Source organism: Euwallacea similis, chromosome 35 (genome assembly GCF_039881205.1).
Source record: "Euwallacea similis isolate ESF13 chromosome 35, ESF131.1, whole genome shotgun sequence".
Classification (NCBI taxonomy): Eukaryota; Metazoa; Arthropoda; class Insecta; order Coleoptera; family Curculionidae; genus Euwallacea; species Euwallacea similis.
In genome coordinates, this window is record NC_089643.1 from 1,244,999 (window position 1) to 1,266,251 (window position 21,253).

Below are 21,253 nucleotides of genomic sequence, written 5' to 3' on the forward strand. Positions count from 1 at the left end.
ACAAATTAGGTCCTTGTTTATTCGATAAAATGCCTGCAAAGCACATCTTTCAACATAACAATGATCCAAAACATATGTCTAAATTAGTGAAGAAGTATTTGTTGGGAAAAAAATTATTGTTTTAAAATGGCCGTCACAGAGTCCCGACCTCAATCCCATTGAGAACTTGAGGGGCATACTAGATAGGAAAATAAGATCAAATCAAATCAAAGACCAACAAGAACTTTTTAAAAAATTAAAGAATGCGTGATGATCAAACAATTGTAAAATTAATTCAATCTATGCCAAAGCTACGTGATGAGGGCAAATGGGCACCACCAAATATTGATTGAAATAAACGTTTGTACTATTTGTATTGTCTGCAATTTCTTCAATAAAAAAGTTCCAATTGCTCCAGTTTTATCAAAAAATAATCACTAAAATATGTTGTTCCAACCATTTTGTCCAGGCACAAAACAAGATTTGTTTGTATACTTATCTGTTTGCATGTTTCAAAACCAATTATGTTCTGAATATTTTACCTATACTATACTAATTATAATGTTATAACCTAGAGTTTGCTTATCAGATATTAACAAAATATTTCAAATTTGAAAAAAATACTAACTTCTTTCCCCATACTGTATATTTTTATTTTCAAACTCAGTCATAAGACTGCACAAAAAAAATTAACAAGAAATAGTCTGAAGGCTTTTGTGGGGTAGAATTCCTGTATTTTTACTTCTTTTTTCAACTGGGCATTAGTGAATCATTTTTTTGTTATGTTTATGCATTCTTACCAGAGTACTATTATTACATAGTTAAGCAAAGAAAAAAAAATGAGTAATTTAATAGTTACAAGAAATTTCCTGGGTGTATGTAGAATTTGTGGCTGACTAGATGGCTGAAAATAGAACGACTTCTCGGTTTGTTAGCCGAAGCGACTGGGAAACGGTCCTTATTACCTTTAAAACATTTAAGATAATGACTCAAAAACAGACTGGCCATACAAAGAAGTACATAAATATTTATTTCACTTGGGAGGTCTAAGAAACTTTAATACAAGTTAAATCCAACATAAAATTATAAGAATATTTCAGTGAAAACAATATTTTAATACGGCAGCTCAATATTCGCGAGCAGTGGCCTACATAAACTACCTTTTATGCTCTAGGTGCTGTTTAAGGGAATCGATTTAAAACACGTATTATTTCACATTCAAGGTTTCAATCGCATAAATTAAGGTAATGGCTACATCGAAATCCATAGGGATTACTTTACGAACTTACACAACTTTTCCGAGAACTCTGGCATCGACCAAAATTAATACTACACGTAGATTTATGAGCAGAGAAGCGGGTAAAAGGCCTGGAATCAAATATTCCTGAATAATGACGTCAAAGTGATGTAGGAATATAGATTTATATTCGAAAATGCCTTCTCGTCTCTACTTGTAAGATTCACAAATAGGTGGTGGACTCCAGGTTATTCAATTCGCAAGAACCGGGTCTGAAGAATAAGAAGCTGCACCTTAGACAATTTGGCCTTGTTAAAGTTGAATGAAGATGAAAGTGGACCAAATTTTTTACTTCCCAGAAGAAAGAGGTGAGCTCAATAACCACCTCTTTTCCAGAAGAGGCAGATTCTGGCGTCTATTTAATTGAGGATACGCTGAGTGACGTACAGTGGCTCAAAGTGAAAATGATACAGCTGCAAGAAAATGATTGGTTATCAGTAAACTTCTTTCATTGAACAATGATCTGAAGTACAAGAGTATTAATATATTAAGCTACATCTGTTCTACAATATGCACAAGTAAATACAAAAAAAACAATCCTTACATGGGAGAAAAAATAAATAAATTCCACTGCGTTCAAAACGAATCTCAAAATTAAAATGATACAGGTCAATATTTTGATTAAAGAACATTTGTGCATGCAAAAAAATTATCAAAATTGCAAAGGGTAAACAAACCTTATTGAATTGTATAGATATTTGTTAGAATTTAGTTCAAAAACACCATGGGTAGACATACAACAGTCAAAGAGCGCGAATTAGTGATAATGCACCATAAAAAAGGCAAGTCCATTAGGGCAATTGCTGAAATTTTACAAAAGAGTGCCTCAACAATTCAACATATCATAGAAAGATTTAAACGCGAGAGAAGCGTCAAGAATAAAGTAAGAAAAAGCGCGAGAAAAATTTTCACCGATGCTGATGAACGGTGGATTGTAAGATATGTGAAAAAAAATCCCCGTATAAGTGCTCCCAAACTGGCCGTTGAAGTTGAAAAATCAGTAAATCCAGAAACTATTCGAATAGTTTTAAGAAAAAATCAATTTCATGGTCGAGTAGCCCGAAGAAAGCCTTTCATTAGTCCTAAAAACCAAAAGATTAGAGTGAACTTTGCCAAGGAGCATTTGGATAAGGAAGAAGAGTTTTGGAAACGAACTTTGTTCACAGACGAAAGTAAATTTAATCTCTTTGGGTCGGATGGACGTGGATATACAGGGTGGCGCACTTCACCTCCCGTCTCCTATAGCTCGGTTATCATTGACAGTAGGATTTCGATATTTTGTATACTTTATACTTTACCTGTGTCTTAGGACGTACTCCAGGAGAATATTTCTAATTATACAGGGTGTCCCAAAAAAGTGTGACGATACCGAACTTTTTTTTTTTAATGGAACACCCTATTTTTTTTCACAATTTAAATGCTTTCTATGATTGTCTACATATTCCTAAAATTTTGTTGAGATCGGTTAAATAATACTGGCGAAAAAAATTACATTTGCGCCTCTAGCTTGAAAAAATAATAAAAAATAGAGATAATGTCTATGTAAAGAAACTACTCAAGATGCTTATTAAGCATGGTTTAATAGTTTTATTAAAAAAGTTTCGATGATCGATATTGTACAGGGTCTCCAAAATTTAGCGTCACATTTTTCAAACTTCAAAGTGTTTTATTTTTCTTATTTTAAATTGGGACCCCCGTATATTTGAATTTAGTTCGATGCAGAATTCAAAAACAAACATTTTTCGAATTACATGTCTGTCGCAATTCTTAACACTTCGAGAGTTGTTCGCGGAAAACCATTCCAATAGTAATTAAATTGATTAAAAAACTACGGTTGCTATGACAAACGAATTATTTATAGGACTTATTTTATAATTACAATTATCTTACAACCATTACACATCTAAAGTATGTGTTCGAAATGTCCTCCGTTCTGTTGAAGACACAAATTAAGACGACTATGGAAGGTCTTGTAACCTTCTGCAATTCATAAAAAAATCGAGCGTGACTTTGAACAAATTCGAAAAAAAATTTCGAACACATACTTTAGATGTGTAATGGTTGTAAGATAATTGTAATTATAAAATAAGTCCTATAAATAATTCGTTTGTCATAGCAACCGTAGTTTTTTAATCAATTTAATTACTATTGGAATGGTTTTCCGCGAACAACTCTCGAAGTGTTAAGAATTGCGACAGACATGTAATTCGAAAAATGTTTGTTTTTGAATTCTGCATCGAACTAAATTCAAATATACGGGGGTCCCAATTTAAAATAAGAAAAATAAAACACTTTGAAGTTTGAAAAATGTGACGCTAAATTTTGGAGACCCTGTACAATATCGATCATCGAAGCTTTTTTAATAAAACTATTAAACCATGCTTAATAAGCATCTTGAGTAGTTTCTTTACATAGACATTATCTCTATTTTTTATTATTTTTTCAAGCTAGAGGCGCAAATGTAATTTTTTTCGCCAGTATTATTTAACCGATCTCAACAAAATTTTAGGAATATGTAGACAATCATAGAAAGCATTTAAATTGTGAAAAAAAATAGGGTGTTCCATTAAAAAAAAAGTTCGGTATCGTCACACTTTTTTGGGACACCCTGTATAATTAGAAATATTCTCCTGGAGTACGTCCTAAGACACAGGTAAAGTATACAAAATATCGAAATCCTACTGTCAATGATAACCGAGCTATAGGAGACGGGAGGTGAAGTGCGCCACCCTGTATATGGAGAAAGCCCAATGAAGCCCTAAAAAAAGCCAATTTAAGAGCCACTGTTAAACACAGCGGAGGAAGTGTGATGGTTTGGGGCTGTACGTCCAGTGCTGGAACGGGCAAACTGCATTTTATAGATGGCATTATGGACAAGAACATGTATTTGAACATACTACGGCAAAATTTGCAATGCAGCGTAGAAAAATTAGGCATTTCCAACAATTTTATATTCTATCAGGATAACGATCCGAAGCACAGCGCCCAAATTGTGAAAGAGTGGCTGTTATATAACTGTCCGCACGTTATAAAAACACCACCACAATCACCCGACCTTAATGTTATTGAAAATCTGTGGTCTATATTGGAAGTAGAAATTGGGAAACATGTAATTTCCAATAAAGACCAATTAAAGCGCACTCTTCTTGAAGAATGGGAGAAAATTTCCCCCGATTTCACAAAAAAGTTGGTAGAATCCATCCCCAATCGTCTTCGAGAAGTAATCTTACCTAAAGGGCTACCAACCAGATATTAATTTATTAGTAAAACTGGTAAAAAAGACGTGTATCATTTTAATTTTGAGATGCGTTTTGAACGTAAGTGGAGTTTATTTATTTTTTCTCCTATGTAAGAATTATTTTTTTTGTTTTTACTTGTGCATATTGTAGAACAGATGTAGCTTAATACATTAAAACTCTTGTACTTTAGATTATTGTTTAGTAAATAACAATTTGCTAATAGATAATGATTTCCGTGCAGGTGTATCATTTTCACTTTGAGCCACTGTATACACGTATGAAACCTAAAATTCATCCTTTCTTGTCCAGAAAACGAGCCGTACCCATATCAGTAAGAAAACACTGTTTAATTCCTTGAAAGACGGAGGTTATTTTTTTGGTATCAATGTTTCAAAGAAGTGCAGAGTCCTAAATCAGCAATTGGTTACGAATGCCAATAGATGAGAATATCAGTTATTAGCTAATAAACTTCACACGCACCTGCTACTTATGTACAAAAGAAGCACTAAAACTCACTGTTCTGTTATAGTTATTCATAATTATCATGTAGGGAGCTGGTTACAAAAACGTAAGCCAGGCAGGTATAGGTAACTACAGCCAAAGCTGTTCTCAAGGTAGTTCTTACCAAGGACCAAAACGATGCAATTTTATACTGAAAATGGTAATTTTTTTAAGTGTTATTTTAGTATAAAAATCGTTGGACCTACGGATACCCCCCCCATTAGACGCATTTTTTAAATTGAAGTTATAGAAAGCTGATTATCTAATCAGTCTCGTTCACTAGAATTCACGAAAATACGTTTAACAAACTTGAGGAGGTATACAGGGGGTTTCCTTAATTTATAGAGCAAATTTATGGTGGCGTCCTTTGGATCAAAATAAGAAAATAAGTTCTTATCAACATACCGCCGAAATTGCATCAAATTCCTAAATACAGGGCGTTAAAAGCAACAATGGTGTTTTTGCAAGAGTTCGGCAATTCTTCAGAAGAAGATAGTATTCGCGTACCCTAGCTGGTAGCAGTAATTTTGAATTATAATATTTTAATCGACTTTGAAGTTTTAATTCCATTTATTTAATCTTTTTATTGCATTAAGTTTGTTCAGACATGTGCAAGAATTTCGATTTTAATTGGAATCTCAATAACAAACCAAGATACGAAAAAAAAAATCAAGAGACAAAAATGTTTATCAAAAACACTAGGTAGGTGGTTTATGTAAAATTCCGAAAGATCATCTCTGTGGCCATGCCACTGAAATTCCTGGATACATTTTGAAACATCTAAGACATTCCATCATATTGTTATTAAACGGTGAAAATTTTAAACTTTGATCTAAATTGTCCTAAACATTAAAAAAAAATAGCAAAAACCCATTTTTGTTCTAAATCTCAACATCCTGTATTCCGGAAATGACTCCAACTGGTCCCTTATTCCTTATATCCCTTATCCCTGGACCCAACGTATATCTCCTTACATATTTCTAAAGAAAAAAGCGAAAGGTCGATGGTTTTTCAGAAATAAAAAATACTTGAAGACAATATAAAATAAATAAGTAAGACAATATTAAAAAAGCGCTTCTACTAAATTAAAGAAACAAGTGGAAAAAATCTTTTGAGGAAAACCAGTAGCCTACCAAGGAAAATGAAAAAAAACATGAAACATGAAAAAAACAAAAAAAGTACTTTCTAACTTAAAATCATATCGGCCTCAGGTGTGTCAAAGTGCGTTTGAATCTATACATACGTACACCAGAAGGGATGATTCACAAATATTTATCTTCATGTCTACTACCTCTATTAAAAGAAAATTAAATTTATTTCTTCTTTAAAAAAAATAACACTTGGAAATCTATACCGGTTTTTTGCTAGGCACATGAATGAGAAATTATTTTTTTCTCGAAAACGGCCACTTGGGCTACAAAATACTAAGAGGCCTTTTTTGTTAAGAATTGATGGAATATTAAGGAAAAAAAATTCATATTAAAAAAAGTCAGTGGCGTGTCATTTTTAAAATTAAAAACATCCCTTTGAATGGTCGCGCGGACGCCACTGGTGTAGGTGGAAATGGTCTGCACACTCCATAACAAGTATATTTATCCCGCCATAGCATGTCCCGAATTTCATGTCCGCATCTCAACCCGTTTTTGAAATATTAAAAAAATATTAAAAAAAAAGGAATTAAACACCCTGTATCTTGGAAACGAAGCGATTTTGGATGTAACTTTACTTGTTCTAAATATTTGTTTTTATGAGCTCTACAACCCCTGAAAGTTTGTCGGTATATTTATGAAACACCCTGTATAGTTAGGCGTACAACATAAATGAAGTAACAATATAACCATCATTGAAGAGAACTCCCAGAAGTCACTATATAACTTCTATGTACAGAGGATAATTTGTGGCCCAATTCACATATGAGACATGGTTCAATTGTAACGCGAAAACAAGCATGTAGGTGCTAGTTATCAGCGAACGCTTCATATTACAATTTTTTTATAAATTAAATTAATTAGTGACTCAGTCTATGATGAGGAAGTGCTTATCTGAGCTTCCTTTAGTTCGAGTCAAATGTTATTTTCCACTTTTTTTGGTTTCCTCCTAATTTTGTTGGTAATGAAGGATTTATGGGGAGAGAAACTGAAAGTATAAAAGAGGGCGCAAAAGAAAAAAATTGTTTCAGTTTATATACAGGGTGTTTTTTTTTGGTGTGTCTACCATTGCTATCTTCGAAACGGTGAGAGTTACAACTTCGATTAAATTAGACTAAATTGGCCCCTTATGGAGTTGATTAAGGAAACCGCTGCAAGGTTGCCACATTTTCAGTAGTTTCCTAGATATTTGAAAAAGTATGAAAATGGTCCAAAACCAATATTTCGTATACTATTTGTGTCAGAAAAGAAGTTTAAATTACAAAGTTTCACAACTTTTTACTCTCTACAAAACGACATATCGAACATCATTGCACAACTTTTAGTAACTAAGTAATCGGTATCAACTTCATTATTTTAAATACGGACCTGGAATTTTTATTTCATATTTTGAAAGCGCTTTTTATTCCTAACAGACCCATGTATAATATGTTTACATTTATTAACGTTCCAACCCGCATAATTCATCATCAGACTATTTTTTATTTACCTTTTTAAACTACACTACATACTCTTTCTTATTAACCTATAATTATCCTAAATGTTCAAAGTGTCTCCCATTCGCACTTAGACATAACCGTACATTATTTATTAGTTTTTTCTGGATGCTTCTAAGTGTTCTGGGTGTAATGCTTTGACACGCAAAGATAATTTTATTTTTTAAGTCGTCAATATTTTCTGGTGGGGTTTTATAAACTTTGTCTTTAATTATTCTCCAAATAGAAAAATCCATTGGAGTCATATCGGGAGAACGAGGTGGCCATAATATTGGGCCGTTATTTCCTATTCAGCGGTTAGGTTTAAATAAATCTAAAAATAACTTTATTTGACAAATAAATGTCAAACTTGTTAGAAAATCGTTTCCATAGTGACGTAGTGTAGTTTAAAAAGGTAAATAAAAAATAGTCTGATGATGAATTATGCGGGTTGAAACGTTAATAAATGTAAACATATTATACATGGGTCTGTTAGGAATAAAAAGCGCTTTCAAAATATGAAATAAAAATTCCAGGTCCGTATTTAAAATAATGAAGTTGATACCGATTACTCAGTTACTAAAAGTTGTGCAATGATGTTCGATATGTCGTTTTGTAGAGAGTAAAAAGTTGTGAAACTTTGTAATTTAAACTTCTTTTCTGCCATAAATAGTATACGAAATATTGGTTTTGGACCATTTTCATACTTTTTCAAATATCTACGAAACTGCTGAAAATGTGGCAACCTTGCAGCGGTTTCCTTAATCAGCTCCATAAGGGGCCAATTTAGTCTAATTTAATCGAAGTTGTAACTCTTACCGTTTCGGAGATAGCAATGGTAGGCACACCAAAAAAATCACCCTGTATAGAAGTAAATATATTTTTATGTCGTATTTATAAGTGAACCTTTTTTATATGATATGGAAGATTTCAAAATGCATTTTTATAACTTCTATATGCCTCCATTTTGGGGCACTTCAATCACGTTTAGCAAGAAACTTATGCTAATGTAAGTTTAATTTTAATTGCTTTTCCTTTGGTATTTCACGTCTGCAGATTTCAAAATAAGTGAAATGAAGAAAATCAGAATCACACACACCGACACACAGGTCACTAATGTGTGAAGTGTGTGTGGGCGGAACGGTTTGCAGACTTCACGTTCCCTTCTGTAGTGTTTTTAAAAAGTAGTTCTCTATTAATCTCTGAGTATATTTAGTCCAGAGTCCATATTGGCATCCAAACAGAAGATGCGTACGTAAATCTTTGACGAAAGGAATGCTAGAAAGCAAAACCAAATGGGATCGATGCAGCAACGCCATTTCTACAATGGTCAAAGAAAAGGAACGGATGAAACACAGCATTTAAAATGCATAATACTAGGGAGTATAAAAAAACATAACACTGAATTGAATGATAAATTTTAAAAAAACCAGTGGATTTACGCCCCCTACTCCAACGTTTTTATCCCCTAGGGAGATTTTCGGATCATTGCGGGTTTGGAAAGAAATCCTCAGCTTTTTAGTAGGTTAAGGGGACTTCGGTCAATTCCATACTTCCCGGTTCCCAGAAATACAGACTGGGTGTCTTTGAAGATTTTCCTTGAGAAAGAGTCCATATAAATAAAAGGGCAATTTACGAGTATGACTAAGACAGGCATGATTATCTGTTTCGGTAAATAAACTTTTGGATAAACTAAATAACATGTTTACCAACATCATGAACATTCAGATTTAAGAATTGGCAGCTTTGAGACGTGGAATCTTGAGAAGTAAGTTTCTGAATAATGCAGAATAAAGACATTAAACGTACTTGTGAATAGATGTGATTTTTTTTCTGATAATTCCTCAGCTGATACCGATATACAGGGTGTTTCATAAACATGCTGACAAACTTTCAGGGAATGTGGAGCTCATAAAAAGAAGTATTTAGAACGAATAAAGTTAGGTCCGAAATCGCTTCGTTTCCAAGATACAGGGTGTTTAATTTCTTTTTTTAAATTTTCTAAATATTTCAAGAACGATTTGAGATACGGATATAAAATTCGGGACACGTTATGGTAGGATAAATATGCATGTTCTGAAGTAGGCAGAATATTTCCACCTGCACCAGTGGTGTCCGTGCGGCCATTCAATGGGATGTTTTTAATGGAAAAAATGGTATGCCATTGATTTTTAGTACGAATATTTTTTTTCTTAATATTCCATCAATTCTTAATAAAAAAGAAATCTTAGTGTTTTGTTGCTAAAGTAGCCGTTTTCGAGATAAAAAATAATTTCTCATTAATGTGCCAACCAAAAAACCGGAATAGGTTTCCAAGTGCCATTTATTTTTAATTCTTTAGAAGAAATTAATTTAATTTTCTTTTAGTAGAGGTAGAGGAGATGAAAACAATTTTTTTTGTCTAATAAAATATATCCGCAAATTAAAAACAAATCGCACTTAGATGCGTAGTATACCTTAGTATACCGATTTTTTGCTAGGCACATGAATGAGAAATTATTTTTTATCTCGAAAACGGCTACTTGAGCAACACTAAGAAGCTTTTGTTATTACGAATTGATGGAATATTAAGAAAAAAATATTCGCATTAGAAGCCAGTGTCGTACCATTTTTTTCCATTAAAAATATCTCATTAAATGACCGCCACTGGTGTAGGCGGAAATATTCTGCCTACTCCAGAACATGCACATTTATTCCGCCATAGCGCGTCCCAAAATTTAATCTCCGTATTTCAAATCATTTTTGAAACATTTAAAAAATTTTAAAAAAAGAAATTAAACACCCTGTATCTTGGAAACGAAGCAATTTCAATTTTTTTTGTTTTTATGAGCTCCTCATCCTTAAAAATTTTGTCAGTACGTTTATAAAACACGCTGTATACATACATATATTGAGCAATCGGCCGACCATTTCCACTTAAGAAAACTTACAATACGCTAAATTCACAACTATCAACAAATAGCTGGGTGATCATAAAATGACACTTTGGCAACCAAACGCACCGAAAATTGATTTCTATTGGAAATTCACTAGTCTGGTCTATACTTACCAAAATTTTGCTTGTCCCAGGTTAGTTCAAGTTAGTCTTTTTTCAGATCATATTAATAGACATTAACAGATATTGATATCTGATATAAAGAATACAGGGTTGCTAATTAGTGCGTCAGATTGCGATATATCAGTAAATATGAGTTTTAGAAAAAAATGTTTCATATCAAACTTTTTGGTCTTAAGAGCTGCGTATTTTCAAATGTACAAAGTCTGTCAAAACAGTGTGATAGTACCAAATATTTTTTTAATGGAATCTCTACTTTTTTTGCCATTTTCGGATGTATCAGTAAATTTTAAGGTAAGTTTATGTAATAGGTCTTATGTCAAAAATTTATTGTTTCCAAGTTATTTGGGAAAACTCGAAAATTTTGATAGCTGCAAGATCTAATAGAAATCATTATTATACCCTAACCGCTGCGAATTTCAGAATCAGTTTTATGGGGCTTGAAGAGGATCTAAAAAGCTACGTTTTGACGCATTTTAATTAAAAAAATGTTTTCCAAAACTCCGAAACAGGCCTTCGAAGTCGCATGACTTCAAACCTCAATAACTTGCTTATTTCAAATGGAATACCCCTATTTTTACGACAGCATCATGGCCACAATCCAAAAATCCACAATTTTTGTTAACATTACTCTATCCCTAAACATAACAGTTTGTAAATTCCCGAAAATTGCCCCTTTTTTGCTTCTAATGTGATGCACCAGTGATGTCCTGTGCCATTTTGACATTTTTCATGTCTATTGATGGCTCTATTATTATTTTATTTTCGGAATGGCACGTTAATTCTAATGTATTTTTCGTTAATATTATCTTTTTGATTAATAAGTAAATAGGTATTTTCTAGCAAGTCTGCAACTGTGTTTTAATCCAAATGGAGGACACATTGAGAATTTGTTAAAAATACCTCATTTATATAAAAATAAAATAATTATCCGTCGTTTTACGCATTTTTAGATTCTAAACAAGTTGTCGTCAAGAAAATTGGAGCATTCTATTTGAAATAAGCAAGTTATTGAGGATTGAAGTCATGTGACTTCGAAGGCCTATTTCGGGGGTTAAGGAAAACTTTTTTTAAATTAAAACATGTCAAGATATAACTTATTAGGTCCTCTTAAAGCCCCATAAGACCGATTCTGAAATAGCAGCAGTTAGGGTATAGCACCGATTTTCATGAAACCATGAAACTATCAGCATTTTTGAATTTTTCCAAATAACTCGGAAACGGCAAATTTTTAACATAAGACCCTTTATATAATAAACGGACCTTAAAATTTGACGATAAATTCGAAAATAGCAAAAAAATTGAGGGGTTCCATTAAAAAAAATATAATTTGGTACTATCATACTTTTTTGATGGACTCTGTACATTTGAAAATAATTTTAAAATATGCAATCTCTTAATGACCAAAAACTTTGATATGAAACATTTCCTTGTAAAATTAATATTTGCTGAGATATCGCACTTTGACATACTAACACTGTATGCAGGCTGCTATAAATGTCTGGAATGTCGTTATTCTCTCAAAAATTGGTTGCGTTCTTAAATGAAATTTCCAGGATTAATATACGGAAATACAAATATCCGGAACTTGTTGAAAAAGCAGTTGTTTCAATTTTTATAAAAAGAAAGGCATACATCTAGTTAACTTTATCATTTTTGTAATTAAACACCTTATGTTTTTACATAATTTGGTTCGTCATCAAATTTTATTATAATTACAACAGTTTTTGACATTTTTACAGCAATAATTTCCCAATAGGTTGAATTAGGTTAATGCGATTTTTACATTCATATTCAAATTTCGGAAGATAAATCCAAATATTTAATTTGATTTCTGCCAAAAACATAATTCTATTTTCTTTGGAAAAGAACTCATTTTGAATGTGAAAACTTCTTTGATGTAACTCAACTCCTTTGGAAATAACTTTAGAAAAGTACAAAAGCTGCAATATTTCACACATAAATATTTCGAAAACATTTGATATTTGAATTGGGGGGATGCTACACGAAATATTCCGAGGCTTCCATGATGAATTCAAAAATGTAATAATATACAGGGTGTTCCGTTAAAAGAAAAAACAAAAAAAACTGAGTTTAAGTCCCCACACTGTATAAAATTTCGAACGGATGCTTTTTCACGAGGTTCTGAATATTTATTTATAATAACAATCTAAATTTTATGAAATTATATCATACAGTTTCTAGAATAATAAGAATATAAATGTTGTTTCTTTTATTTTTTTCGAAATCATGCTTTCCATACAAGAAAGGGTTGTTGGAATGGTGGAATTTCTCACTATTCTTAATTTAGACTAACTGAGAATAATATTCACTTTTTACTAAGAGTTCGGAGGAAACTTTTATGTTAACGGTTCTGTGACAAATTCATCCTTCCTTCAGAACCTCGAAATAATCTGTTAGAAAATCAAAAATTAACCTGAACTGAATGCATGAAACGTCAGTATGTAAAATATGTGTAATACTGTGAACATTCCTCATCTAAATCGCTGAGAAATGACAGTTTTTAACGAGTCATGTTATCATTTTAAAAGGTTGTTTTGAGGTAAGTGATTGATTTTTGATAATTTATACTTAATTTAACTTACAATATTTAATAAGCTTTGTTATCTGTGTTGGTGATATTTAAGTGGTACTACCTCTGTTCCAAAGTAAATGAATCATTTGAGTTTTGTTCTAGAATAAGGATGTTCAAAAGTTTTTTTTGAATTTATCGAAAAATCGCATATTTTTTGGATAATTATTGATGAACTTACCTCTGAATGCACCTGTTATAACTTATAATTCTCTAAATTATGGGTAGTGTTAAAAGTTACTATTTGTCTTAATTCAAATTTTTTAAAAAATTGCTGCACTTACACCTTGTGTTTAATTTTAATTAGTGGTTCACTTTTATTACCCCTAATCATGACAAAAGTTAATATGAGTAATGATTCACGTGAATCATTGTTGCATTTTCTGCTGCTAAATCACAAAAATATTCGATCGAAAAATAGCGTTATTACTATGGCAATTCGAAAATTTAAAATATCGAAGGCATCAGTTAAAAGAATTTAGGCAAAAAAAGAAAAGGAAATTGTGGCAGAAAAAGAAGGATCTCAGGGAAAAAATAGCGACTATAAGAACTATCGAAATAAACTGCAGAACTACTTTACGTGCGTGAAGCCATTCAGTAGATATTCCCGTAACATCATTATAGCGTTTGTATAAGAAAGGAGAAATAAAACGTCATTCAAATTCGCTTAAACCGTTGCTAACTTTAGAAAATCAGATGAAACGTTAGGAATGTCTTTTATCATTTGTGGATGATAATGACGAATGTCGAGACATGTTTGATTACATGCACGTTGATGAAAAATGATTCTATATTACCAAAATGAAGAAAACATTCTATTTACTTCCTGAGGAATCTGGCCCTAGCCGCCAAATCAAGAGTAAATCCAATATGGTAAAAGCGATGTTTCTGGTTGCTCTTGAACGACCACGTTTTGATATGCATAAGAAACAGTACTTTGACGGAAAGCCCGGCATTTGGCCTTTCGTGATAAAAGAACCAGCACAGCGTAACAACAAAAACCGCCCAAAAGGAACTTTAGTTACAAAATCTATAGAGCTTACAAAAACTGTTTACACAGACATGTTAATGAACAAATTACTTCCTGCAATAAAACAAAAATAGCCAGTTGGAATGAAAAATATCGTTATTCAGCATGACAACGCTAAGCCACATCTGATCAATTCTGACGATCAACCTCTTCATAATGAGGGTCATAAAGATGGATGGAATATCAGCTCTTGTTACCAACCACCGAATAGTCCCGATCTGAACGTTTTAGATCTAGGGTCTTTCAACTCAATACAATTTATACAATAGCAATAATCACCGAAAAATATTGATGAACTCATTGAAGTCGCACAGAAAGCTTTTCAAGACGTTGCAAGAATAACGGTGGATAACATATTCCTATCATTACAAATGGCTATGGAGAATATCATGAATTGTGGAGGTAATAATAATTATAAACTGGCGCACATGTCAAAGGAAAGACTTCGTCGGGGAGGACGGCTACCTATTGGTATTCGCTGTAAAACTGAAGTTATTCGAACTGCAAGAGACATTCTTGCCTGCCATACTATCAAGATACATTTCGTGTGTGTTTGAAATTTTAAATCATTTGTTGTATTATTATAATTATGTGTGTCCTAGTTTCAATTAAATTCTTCTTTTGATGTTATTTTAGTCATTTTATTATAAAAACGTTATTTCTTATTATTCGAAACTGGTCACGTAGCGCTAATAAAAAAATAACAAAGGGCTCATTTAATTTGGAGCAGAGATAGTGTTTGTAAGTGTTCCGTTTCTTTTTATGCCCGAGGTTGACCCCTTGTTCAAGCGTAGGTAACCAAGTGTTATCCATGCTTATTGAACAAGAGAAATATACAGTGTGACCCATAAAGTTTCTATCATATGGGAAATTCTTTTATTTACGAATTTGGGTAAATTTTGACTTCGCCTTTGGGGTGTGCTTCAGAAAAGATAAGAAATGACATACAAATCAAAAAACAAATGACTGTCTATAACTGTCAAATTGCATTTTTTTTCAAAAACATTCAAAATCTATTATTTCTCAATGTTTTGAAAAATTGCAAAGGAAAAAGTTTCTCAGTTTTTTATTTTCTTCCCATATGCCAATTTTCAACTTTCACGGATGATTTTCATTTTTTTAAATTTGTATTCCTGCATTTCTGAAATATTCAATTTGGTCAGCAACCTTGCAAGAATAATTACAGTATGTCAAAGTAATCATTAGTTCATGAGTATTCATTAGTTAAAGTTGTAAGAAATCCATCTTTTTAAGGAAAATGTAAAATTTATTAAAGCCGCTACGTATGCCTTGATGCAAAATTCATCTAGTTTATAAAGAAAATGTTCAGGTTACCACTTTATTTCGGTATTCTTATAAAGTTTATTAACACAGAATTAGATATAAACAAATATCAGCTGACCGATTTGAATACTTTGAAAATGCAGGAATAGACTTTTTTTTAATGAAAGTCGTTCAAGAAAGTTGAAAATTGGCATATGGGTAGAAAATAAGAAACTGAGAAACTTTTTCCCTTACGATTTTTCAAAATTTTGAGAAATAATAGTAGATTTTGAAGGCTATTGGAAAAAAATTGCAATTTGACAGTTACAGACAGTCATTTGTTTTTCGATTTGTATGTCATTTCTCATCACTTCCGAAGCACAACCCGGAGGCAAAGTCAAAATTTAACCAAAATCATAAGTAAAAGAATTTCCTATATGATGTGGACTTTATGGGTCACATTGCATACAGTAGGTCTTCAGATGGGGTTGCCAAGAGAAGAAAGTTTCTTATTTTTCATTTTAGAAGAAAAATGTATTCCTCATGAAAGTTTCTGCTTATTCCAAAACAATTGAAGGGGTTATCATCGTTTCAATTTTCCTTTTTGTTATAGAGAAATACCGAAAAATAGGTCCATTTAATTGAATATTTTTTTACGTTCCATTCTTGTTTTTATGGCGACCGTAGCCACGACTTTTGTTTATTTTTATTATAATAATTCAATAAAAAAGAGGAAACTGCAAGTACAAATTTCACACCAAAAAAATATGGTCTAACACGAATATTATCCATTACGAGCGACTCGGAAATAGGGATTGGATGGCTCCAGTACCTTACATGCTAAGATTGCTACATGCTATCATTGGTAGAAAACGTGGCTTTATTAGAGAATACAATATTTTGATAAAAGTATTGGTTATTCATGATTTGAAAGTTCATCCACAAGCAGAAATCCAAACGTTTTGCTTGATCTTCTGACTAAAGCGTGATTAAAAATTGGTTTAAAGGGATGAATTTTCGATTGTTGAACAGAACACATTATAATAAGTGTCGTAGCGTTTTCTCTATCTTGGTCTATCTTAGTTTTCTTCTTGACTTTCTTTCTAATACGTAGCCAGTAATTAAGAGTTTCTTGATCAATTTTTGAGCATCCATTTCGAGATGTAAATGTGCGAAAAATTTTGATTAAATATCTCGATAATTTAACGAATTTCGTTGTCACCATTGTCGTAGCACTGTATCAGGTAAATTCGTTCCTCTTCTTATTGTCATTTAATTTAAGTCGTGTTTACGGTTGCCAAGAAAGTGATAATTAATTTTTGAGACTTATAAAAACGTGCAGTGGACCTACTTTTCGACATTTTTCTGTAACGAAAAGGAGAATTGTAACGTTGAGAACTAATTCAACCGCTTTAGAACAAGCAAAAACTTTAATGAAGAATACATTTTTCTTGAAAAATAAAAAATAAGAAACTTACTCCTCTTGGCAACTCTATCTGGGGACATATACATTCCGATTTTACTTTTCGATAATAATGGTTCCTTGGTAACAGTGCAAGCATGATTCGATTTAACTTTGTAACCTTTACCAATGGCGTACTGGCATATATTTGACTTACAAAAATTCCTTATTTTTAATATAATTTTGGTGTTTTTAAATTCCACTTTTTAAAGGACTAACGACTTTACCAATACAAAACTTCTCATATTCGTAATGAACTGTATGCAGGCTGTTTCTAAAAATGTGGACAAAATCCCGAAAAAATGAAAAGTTCTTGTCAAAGAATTGTACTTATGTTTATAAATTGTTTTCCAAAACTTCCAAAGTTCCAAAAACTTACCCTTACGGAAATACAGCTCTTCAAAATTTGATATCGAAATTGATTTTTTTAAAATAACTTTTCTTCTAGTTGGTGAAATTTAATGAGTTTTGGGTCAGTAGAGTATCATAACAAAGTTAATAATATAGAACCTAACACTTCTTTCTATATCCTCAGAGAGGCGGGTGGGAGGATAACTTCCCATTCTTTATTCCTAAAATTTTAAGGTTTTGGTTTTTTTTAACCGTTATGTGGTTTATTAGATTTCCGGCATGCCTAACAAAAAAAAAGGTACTCTTCCTTGATGTACATAAACCAAATTCTTTTTCTAAAAAAATATTATTTAGTAAAAGGGGGTATTTTACAAAAGTAATAGAATTTTACATGTATTTTTTACTTTATCACCTAGATACCAAAATAAACATTTTGTATTTAAATTTAAAAAAATTCTATTACTTTGAAATAAATTCGTTAAATTTCATCAACTGAAAGAATAGTTATTTAGAAAATACCATTTTTGCTATCAAATTTTGAAAAGCTGTATTTTTGTAAAAGTAAGTTTTTGGAAAACAATTTATAAGCATAAATACAAACTTGTGACAAGAACTTTTTATTTCTAGGATATTACCCATATTTTTGGAAACACCCTGTACATTACATATTTTGTGTTATTTTCGTTTTGTGGTTTTATGTTTGTAATACAGTAATGCATTTTTAATGCAGTGTATTTCTTGTCCTAAAAACTGTTGTAATGTTAAATGCCTTCCCTAATTGTTTGATTTCATGTGATATACTCGCTGTGGAACGTATAAACAGATCTGTTATAGGTCTATTTTGATTTTGCCTCATCACAGACTATCGAAATTTTGAAAATATTTGTCTATAAAATAAATTGAATGTTATTCTCAGTTAAATTTAACGAATAATAATGTAAAATTCCAGCAAATCAACAATCCTTACTTGTAGGTGGGGGTTCTCAAACAAAATAAAATATGAACAATCTGCCTCAAAGTATGAAACATATTAATGATACTTTACAAGTTTTTCTCACCCTGTTTTGTCTGCAACTGCACTTGCTAGCAAATACATTTAGGGCATAAAAGAGAACAGATACAGCTGGAAGTTTAGTGTTGTTTCTGCAGAAAAATCTGCCAAAACTGAATTGTTTCTATTAATATTGACTGGCTTAGTGTTTGCTATTTCATGTTTGGGATATTTTTGTACTCTTCTGTTTTAAATTTAAATTTTACTTTATTTTTCATTAAAAATATAGGTTAATACTTTAATAAGGGATTTTTATTAGAAGCATTGATTTTTGTAGTATTTCGTGATTATAGCAAATATATTTGAACATATATATTTTACATGTATGAATTGAAACCGATAATCGGCCTCGAGGCCGATATAACACAGGTGGTCTATCTCTGATTAAATGGTAAACATGCCCATTTAAAATAAAGTTGTCAAAAATTCAACTGAATAGCGAATGGTTACTCTCAAGTATCATTCCCGACTTTGGCCCTTCATAGAATCACTTGTGTTTTTTAGCGATGATTTACAAGTGGCACCGCTGGAAAAAAAATCTGGCAATACATTTTAAATCAGAGTATTCACACTGCAGCGCGATAATTTACTATTGCAAGAAATGCAACGCACGGTGACCAGTGTCGAAATCTGTCAATGTGGGAGAAATTAGGATATGAATGTACCATTTGATGTATCTTTGCAATGGTATATTGTTGGAACTCTCATTGTGTCACCAAGTTACAGCTATACATCCTACATATCCCAAGTGAATAGTTACAGAATTTAGGCATTAATTATCAATGTCCAATAAGTTCATAAAACAATACAAGAACAAAAACCCAGTAAATAAATATAATATCTTTCAAACTGAAAATTTTTGCCTATTCAACTAAAATTAAAATGGATAGTGTGTTTACAATGTTTATTAATCTGTTTCTTGCTTGTTAACTAGTAATTTGTCATTTTACTGAAGAATAATGGTCATCACTCCCTGGATCCCTGCTGAACTATCTTTCCTAATCACTTGATTTTTTATTACTTATTTAGCTCATAAAGATTAGTAATTTTATTTTGTACCAACTTACATTCAAGCTGTGCATTCAAGTAATAAATTGACAATTTCCACAATCAAGGAGTATATTTCGACAATACAAGGAGTATAACAAAAAAAATATTAACCCTGAGATTAATCTTAACATAAATCCAACCACATAACTTTTCTTAATGGAACTCAGTTGGCCTTTGTCCTCTTTTATAACCTGGGGTTTTGCCAAACCAAAGGGTATATTAGAAACATACCTTCAGATTAACACTCATTTACTTATATAGGTATTGGTTGCCAATATCCATTAAAAACAACAGCCAAATATCAAGCAATTAAAAAAAAATTAATTAAATAAATAAGAGTTACTTACTCTGCTTCCTTGTGTTGTTGTGAAAATGGGGTAATCCTAATAGCAAAGGGCATGGAACAAGTCCCCAGAACATTCACCACTTTGTAGTTGTTAAATCTAACATTGAAACCTAGTTTTTGCAGGCATCTTGCAAATTTCCGAGCTGCCATTTTAGCCGCATCTTCACTGGTAGCACCAGTGCATGTAACTTTACCCGAAGACCAAATACTAGCAGTGGTATAAGGACGGCGCAACTTCATAGTAATCATAGCATTTTCTTTGCGATATTCAACGTTCGTACCGTTCAAAGCGATTTCCCGAAGGTTCAGGTGACAACGGACACTAAAACTACACACTACGTTATTGATTACTATGTCTATTTCTGGTTCAGCTTCTTCGGGTTGTTGGGAGTTTTCTTCAGAGTCTTCAACTCTAAGTTCCTGTTCGGGACTGTCCAGTGCTTCATCCTTGATCTCTGGGCTTTCATAATGGTTCTGAGGGATCATACTGTCATATCCATTTAAAGGTTGCATTTCATGTGTATGATGCCCTAAACTGGTGCCATTAGATAAAGACTTTAGAGCATTCTTTTGAACGGCAGTGGCCATTCTTAGAGAAAACGAGCCCTTAGTACTTGATTCTACAACTGAAAAAGGATCATGAGTGTATGGGAGGAGCTTTTAAGGCTAACTTTTTGCTATAATTAGAAACACGACGTTAAACCCCTTTTTGCAATTTCATGTGCCTTTAATGGGAGTGACTTAAATCTAAATGCAAACGTTACTTTCAGTATAAAAAGGATTGTGTTATAAACTTGGGAAAAGGGTTTTAAGCCCACACGCACAGGAAGCACAAAAGAAGTGCCTATTAGGCGTTATAAACAGCAATAATGTTTTGGAACTTACCTTAGGTCAATGCCTCGGATTACAACAGCAAAAGAAACAAACAATTTGTAATAAACGTGGTGAATTTATGGGGTATTTTTATTTTTATGTAGCAAATGAACCCTTTGAACTGCAGGAAGCCATGACACTAATCCCGTCTGACCATTCGGGCCGACTGACGGAGAGAAAATTAATTGAATAATTTTTGACGCATGAGGGCGTTGAAGGCGGCCAAAATCATTTGATGTTTGACAATTTTTATCGACAGAGGATTAGGTGTTTTTAAGTCAATAGGAATCTATTGAACTCATATTGTGCAATGATATAAGAAAAAAATATTGATGTACAATTTTTTTTATGAAGACTGTAGCCTGTTAAAGACATTCACATTTTCATATAGTGTTTCTAAGTCGTATCTTTAATCGATCCCTGTACTCTATATTTCCAGTTCTATCTGTTCTGGATCAATCGCGCATGATATTTCATCGATATCGAAAGTCAAAATCAATCGATGAGAGATCGATAGTTCACCTACCTTCAATTTTAGTT

General features: G+C 32.2%; 1 protein-coding gene across 1 annotated transcript in view; it reads right to left on the reverse strand.

Annotated features, from left to right (window-relative positions):
• LOC136418483 (TATA box-binding protein-like 1) overlaps positions 1-20,900 on the reverse strand; it is a 39,890-nt gene extending 18,990 nt beyond the window's left edge. Inside the window, exons 1-2 of the mRNA XM_066404551.1 lie at positions 20,726-20,900; positions 19,842-20,466 (exon numbers count right to left, since the gene is read on the reverse strand). Of these exons, the coding sequence (XP_066260648.1) occupies positions 19,842-20,428 (587 nt within the window). The 5' untranslated portion in view covers positions 20,429-20,466; positions 20,726-20,900. The remainder of the gene's footprint in view (positions 1-19,841; positions 20,467-20,725) is intronic.
• Positions 20,901-21,253: the final 353 nt, after the last annotated feature.